Source organism: Leuciscus leuciscus (genome assembly GCF_965113295.1).
Source record: "Leuciscus leuciscus genome assembly, chromosome: 10".
NCBI lineage: Eukaryota > Metazoa > Chordata > Actinopteri > Cypriniformes > Leuciscidae > Leuciscus > Leuciscus leuciscus.
In genome coordinates, this window is record NC_138734.1 from 34,895,782 (window position 1) to 34,902,375 (window position 6,594).

Genomic DNA, 6,594 nt, shown 5'->3' on the forward strand with positions numbered 1-6,594 from the left:
CCTTGTCTGTGAAACGGGGTAGATGCCGCAGGCTGATAGGTCCTTGACTCAATTTGTTAGTGATCACATCGTTATATCTGCATAGCACAGCTGATTGGTCGCTGTGGCATCAGCAACCAATGAGCTTGCAGCTCAACCATCAAATACTTGGCATTGTTTGCTGTTAGCATTCAGTAGCAGTGTGCTTTCAGAAACCCTCCACCTTCCCCAGCTCCACCTGTACAGATCTGCTACAGGGGTTAATTCATGTAGGTTATATGTGCTGCAGCAGCAGAATGTCTGTAAATGTATTGGCAGTAGCAAGTCTCAGGTACTTGCTCTGCAGCAGCAGCAGCAGCAGCAGCGTAGCAGATCTATTCCGCCAAGACCAAATACATTAACAATGCCACATCCATTACCATCCCAATCTCTCCAAGAGTTGTCATGACAGAACCACATTCAGAGGTGGACAAAGTACACAACTTCCTTACTTGAGTGAAAGTACAGATAACTACTGGTGAAATATTACTCCGTTACAAGTAAAAGTTGTAAAGACTGATTTTACTTAAGTAAAAGTACAGAAGTACTTGTTTTTAAAAGTATTTAAGTATCAAAAGTAAAAAGTAAATGTCTATGCATTCATTGTTTTATTATTGTTGCATTGTGAATCTATGCCTGCCTACCCTCATATCAATATCAAATTTATTTCTAGAACACAGTTCCAGTAGTGGGATTGAATGTGAGATTGAATAAGTGCACTCAATAACGTCCACAATGGTTTCGGACACTCAAATGGCTGTTCCCTCAAATAGTGCCCTATTTAAACTTATTTGTCTTTTAGTATGAATATATTAGCCTTACTGTTATAAGCTAGTGCGCTCCAAAACAATGACAAAATTAGCATTTAGAAGACCAAACCCAACGCTGAAAATAAAAATCAGACTGATGTCAGAATCCATCGTCAGATTGACGTTAATCTCCAACGTTGGACAGACGAGAAGTTGTATTGTGGTTGAAAATGAAAATCGAGTTGACGTCAGAAACCAACATTAGTCGGGTTCTAACGTCAACTCGACTTTCATTTCCAACCAAAATCATCCCCTGACTGACGTTACTACTTTCTACTCAAGGACCTTGGCAGAAATGTAGTGGAGTAAAAAGTACGATATTTGCCTTTCAAATGTAGTGAATTTAAAGTAAAATGTTGCCAGAAAAAAAGAATACTCAAGTAAAGTACAGATACACCGGCACTTAAGTACAGTTACAGGCCTAACGTTACTCAAGTAAATGTACTTGTTACTGTCCACCTCTGACCACATTACACATATTTGTTTGTTTTATTGCATGAATCTTACAAGCCAGGGACTGCAAGATGACCTTAATAGATTTAAATTTGGTTAAAATAAAAAAATAAAAAAGTTGTATTTATTTATTTTGCAATTTTATAAACTCCCCACTCTTTGCACATTCCCCCCCTACGGCAATACAAACATTTGGTCACGTATGCTGTGTATTTAGGACATACAGACCTCAACTATACAGATATATTCTAGTCAAGTTGTCATAAAGTCGTGATTTATTTAACTGTTAACGTTACCCGTATTCCATTTTCTGTCCTGCTAATGGCTGTATCCAGAGCTTGAATGTCCAAAACTTCCCCGTTCTGTTGCACAGTCATTCGAACAAGATTCTTTTTTAGTTGTCTCAAATCATCCTGCACCTAACACACAAGAAAATCCACAAGAATATAGTCTTACAAACGTAACTATGTCATATTCAATTATTATATAATGTAACTAGCATAGTTTCGTATATTTAACACTTAAACAGCTGTCAGCCTTCTTGTTACATTAACTTTACCTGTACTAAAATATGCCCAACTTCATCCTTATTTTTAAGCACGTCGGCCATTTCTCAACTAAATAACTTTTAAGTAACGTTACACGTCTTAATATTTTTCTAAACAAAGGTCTGGCCGTAACTATGGTAACACGACGCTCTGTGAGAAACACGGGCAGGAAGTATTATTATTTTTTATTATTATCATTTCATTATTAAGTAGCAGTATCACCGACTGACTTACGCTATTTCTAAAGCTAGTCATTGAAAAGCCGCTTTGCTATAACTATAAAAGTAAACTTTAGATTTTCTATTCCACACACGACACGCGCAGACACGGAAGTAAGTTGAGGTTAGAGGTGAAAGGTTTCCTGGAGGAGGTTGACAGCTGTTGCTAACGTGCTAACTTTCATTTGGAGCTGCTTTTAAGTGTCTACACGCATAAAATGGCAGATGATCAAGGAGATGAAGTACCTACTCTGCCGACTATCTTAGTCACAAGTTGTGATTCCAGCTTTAAAGAAGAGGAGCTCATTAGACGTGAGTACAAGGGGGAAATATATCCTAGAATCGTTAGCCTTGCAGCTATGCTAACGTTAGCTGTCAACAAGAAACATCCATCGTAGTGTCTCTAATTGCAAACGCGATAATAACCGTGTAATTATCAGTTGCATAAAATGTATTGTGCATTCATGTATTGTGTAACTAACGTTATAGGATAAAGCAGTATTTTTTGTAGAGATTACCCAACTGTCATCTTACAAATCTACATCTGGCTCTTTGCTCGTTTCATTTAGTCATATTGGTTTTCTACAAATACCTTGTTCTTAGAGTATTGATACAACGTGATATAACGGGACAATATGTGTGAATAATTTCTGGTATTTACTAATATTCTTGATACAGTGGTACTCTACATAATACGTGTGCAATATATAGCATGACACAAACATAATATATGTTCACTCTGTGCATGTATAGGTGTATTCTTGTCTTTGATGTTTATAATCTTTATTCTAATAATAATTATCTATCTATCTATCTATCTATCTATCTATCTATCTATCTATCTATAATGTGTATAAGTTAGTGCTTACTTTTAGTACATTTAAAAAAAAAAAAAAATTGGTGATTCTTTATATCCAGTGTTTTTCTGTTTTTGTTTTTGTCCAGCAGACGGCAGTGTGGGCTTCGTTTTTTACTTTTAGCTTATTTTAGTGGTTGTTTTCAATGCCAGTGTTTTTTAAATTCATTTCAAATACACACTTGGCCAATAACAATTTTGTCTGTATTTATTCCAGAGATATTGGGCTCAGAATCACTGCCACAAGCTGCCAAAATAGAGGAAAGAGTTTCTTGGTTTCCATGGACAATTAACAACAAATACTACACAGCAAACGTCAGTCTATGTGTTGTTTCAAGTAAATTCGACATGAATGCAGAGGTTGCCCGGTCTATGCAAGCATTCATCGTTTATTTTGACAGCAAAACTGTGAGTGATGGACAATTAGACGTATTGATCATTTGACGATTTCGCCATTTTATGCATGTGCCCTTGATTCACCTCTTTATGTATTTCAGAAAGACGCCCTTAACAGTGTCAACTCCTGGTTATCAGTAGTGGAGGAACTGGCTCCAGAAGTGCTGATCCTAGTGTGTGACCATGTGTGTGACAGCGGTGAGTGTGTTTGGTATCTTTCATCGTTCAGTAGTTTTTTTTTTGCTAAGTTTGGTGTGAATATACCGTTGCAGGTGTTAGCAGACAGGAAGCCCAGCAATGGTGTCTGGCTCACGCATTTGAATTAGTAGAGCTCAACCCTGAAGATCTACCCGATGAAGATGGTGAGAGAGAAGACATAGTGAAGTCATGATTATGCACAAAAATGGTTTTGTTTACAGTCTTTTTTTTTTACTTTGCGTCTCCCGTAGATGACTTCCCAGAGTCCACAGGAATAAAAAGAATCCTGCAGGCCCTCAATGCCAACGTGTGGTCCAGTGTCGAGATGAAAGATGGTGAGATTGTACTGTCCTAATGCAAAATGTACAATGTCAAGTCACCTTTATTGTTATAGCATTTTATACAATTTATTTTAAAGCAGCTTCACAGTAATAACAGGAAAGTAACAGAATGTATTGCTATAAAGCAGCTCACATTATTCAGCTCAGTTTAGTTCAATAACTGTGTAAAGATCATTCATTATGAAATACCAATGCCATCTACAACCAACCATATTCACAGGTTCATTCTAAGAGATGTTAATTAACTTTTCTTTTGATCATCATTTATTCCTCTCAGTACATAATCAGGGATTCGGGCTAATGAGCAGCCTGGTGGCCTCTCATCACAACAACCCACGGCCCAGTCAAGAGACACTGGTTAGTCTTTTCTCACTTTCTACTATTTAAAATATGTAGATGAACATTATTTAGCTTTGTCTCGGTATGTTAGAGTCTTAAATGGGATATTTTGCCCAAAAATGAACATGCTGTCATCATTTACTCACCCTCAAGTTGTTCCAAACCTGTACGAGTTTCTTTCTTCTGCTGAACACAAAAGAAGATATTTTAAAGAATGTCGGTAACCAAACAGTTGATGGACCCCTTTGTCAAAGGGGATGACCCCCTTTTTTGTTGTTTTTCATCCAATTGATGTCAATGGTGTCCATCAACTGATTGGTTACCAACATTCTTCAAAATAACCTCTTTTCAGCAGAAGAAAGAAATTAATACAGGTTTGGAAAAACTTGAGGGTGAGTAAATGATGACAGCATGTTCATTTTTATGTGAACTATCGCTTTAAGGTCATCTCGTTGTAACAGGCTGTTTTTTCCCCTGTTATTAGTCCTCTCATTCCCCATCCAACAGTACAGATGAAGGCACTGAGAGCCAGAGAGCAGAGAATAACCAAAATAATGCAGTGGACACAGTAGTTGGTATGTTCTTTTTATATTTATAGTCATTTTGGAGGGTAAATTAATGGTAAAATACCATAAAAAGTACAAATGGAACAAGCTATTTTTATATATATATTTGAATGTACTTCTGTTCAGTGTTTAATGAAATATTTGCCAATCTGTCACAGATCCCATGATTGACATAGATATCCAAGAGTTGGCTAATCTAACAGCTGGGGATGCAGATGTGGAGAATTTTGAACGACTCTTTACAAAATTGAAAGAGATGAAAGGTTAAAAGGACTTATTTATACACTACTGTTCAAAAGTTTGGGATCAGTCAGATTTTTAAAGAAGTCTTTTATGCTCACCAAAGCTGCAATTATTAGCAATATAATATTCCTGTAAATGGTAAAGCTGGCCATTACTCTAGTCTGATTTGGTGCTTAAGAATAATTTTTTTTAATTATTATTATTGTCAATGTTGTAATTTTTTATACAATTGAATTTGTCCTTGCTAAATAAAAGTATTAATTTCTTTAAAAAAAATAACTTGCTGATCTCAAATTGTATATATCTATGTTTGTACATATATGGTTGTATGTATGTGTGTATATATACACATATTCCAGCATACACACATACATACATACATACACACACATATATATATATATATATATATATGTATATGTATTAGTGCTGGGCAAAGATTAATCGCGATTAATCGCATCCAAAATAAAAGCTTGTGTTTGCATAATATATGTGTGTGTACTGTGTATAATTATTTTGTATATATAAATACACACATATGCATGTATTTATTTAAGAAATATTAGCATGTATATACTGTATATACATTTATACATAATTTATATTATATATAAATATAAATAATTTATATATAAATAAAAAAAAACTTAAATATATACATGCATATGTGTTATACACAGTACACACACATATATTATGCAAACACAAACTTTTATTTTGGATGCGATTAATCTTTGCCCAGCACTAATATATATATATATATCATATATGTATACGGTATGTATATGTGTTTTTTTTAAACAAATATTCTTAAATTTGTTTTAGACAAGGCCTCTTCGTTGCCACATGAACAGAGGAAAGTGCATGCAGAGAAGGTAGTATTCTCTAATTAACACTAATGTTAATACTTTTTCAAATCCAAAACTTGAACTAACAGTAGATTTACTCTCAATCAGGTTGCTAAAGCATTCTGGATGGCTATTGGTGGAGACCAAGATGAGATTGAGGGCCTGTCATCAGGGGAGGAGAGTTAATGCCTGAGTTACTCTTAACCAGCTTCCACTGTTGATACTCATCCAACCCTTCGAACCCCATCATCCCAAATCTGCTCAGCCCAGCCCAGTCCTGTCCTGTCCTGTCCTGTCCCGCCTGAGAAACCAAGATCCGGCATGAGGAACATGCAAGAATGCGAGCAAAAACAGCAACTGAGATTTTCTGCTGTTACTATAATATAAACATCCAACACCTCAATCAGGCAGTACAGAGTCATTATGGGCTTTTGGCTTTAAACATTGTAATCGCAGAGCCATCGAATGGGTTGCAGGGGGCAAGATTGTTATCTTGTCTGCTCTCTGGTGGTTTCAGTGCAAGCCACATACAAGGATGAAGCCCATGGTTCTGTCAAGAGTTGTAAATCATATGACAGATGAGCTGACAAAAATGGATTGTTTTTAAACTTATTTTTCCTTATGTTCTTGATACAAGTCACAATTACGGACTATGCTTGAGCATGTCATTAGCTCTTCATCAATTAAAATAATCATCTGTCGAATCAATTTAGATGTTCTTTTGTTTTGTTTAAAAATAGATTTGACATGAAATAAAACAA

At 35.7% G+C, this 6,594-nt stretch overlaps 2 protein-coding genes across 6 annotated transcripts in view; one reads left to right on the plus strand and one right to left on the minus strand.

The window, feature by feature from the left end:
- Positions 1–2,060, minus strand: part of iqch (IQ motif containing H) — a 30,792-nt gene extending 28,732 nt beyond the window's left edge. For all 5 annotated transcript variants that reach the window (XM_082181866.1, XM_082181865.1, XM_082181864.1 and 2 more), the window contains exons 1-2: positions 1,840–2,060; positions 1,577–1,699 (exon numbers count right to left, since the gene is read on the minus strand). In XM_082181866.1, the coding sequence (XP_082037992.1) occupies positions 1,577–1,699; positions 1,840–1,890 (174 nt within the window). In that variant the 5' untranslated portion in view covers positions 1,891–2,060. The remainder of the gene's footprint in view (positions 1–1,576; positions 1,700–1,839) is intronic.
- A 101-nt stretch (positions 2,061–2,161) lies between these two features.
- Positions 2,162–6,541, plus strand: aagab (alpha and gamma adaptin binding protein). Its single transcript, XM_082181871.1, has 10 exons — positions 2,162–2,358; positions 3,120–3,310; positions 3,400–3,496; positions 3,571–3,660; positions 3,748–3,831; positions 4,115–4,194; positions 4,661–4,751; positions 4,901–5,005; positions 5,811–5,860; positions 5,942–6,541. The coding sequence occupies exons 1-10, from the start codon at positions 2,265–2,267 to the stop codon at positions 6,017–6,019; spliced, it is 960 nt and encodes a 319-aa protein (XP_082037997.1). The 5' UTR covers positions 2,162–2,264; the 3' UTR covers positions 6,020–6,541.
- The last annotated feature ends 53 nt before the right edge of the window (positions 6,542–6,594 follow it).

Excerpts from the sequence above, each read along its gene's own strand:
- aagab (XM_082181871.1), top strand. The coding sequence starts at position 2,265 with ATGGCAGATGATCAAGGAGATGAAGTACCTACTCTGCCGACTATCTTA. Across the intron at positions 3,661-3,747 it reads AGATCTACCCGATGAAGATG|ATGACTTCCCAGAGTCCACA; the intron begins GTGAGAGAGAAG and ends CGTCTCCCGTAG. Across the intron at positions 5,861-5,941 it reads GGAAAGTGCATGCAGAGAAG|GTTGCTAAAGCATTCTGGAT; the intron begins GTAGTATTCTCT and ends ACTCTCAATCAG.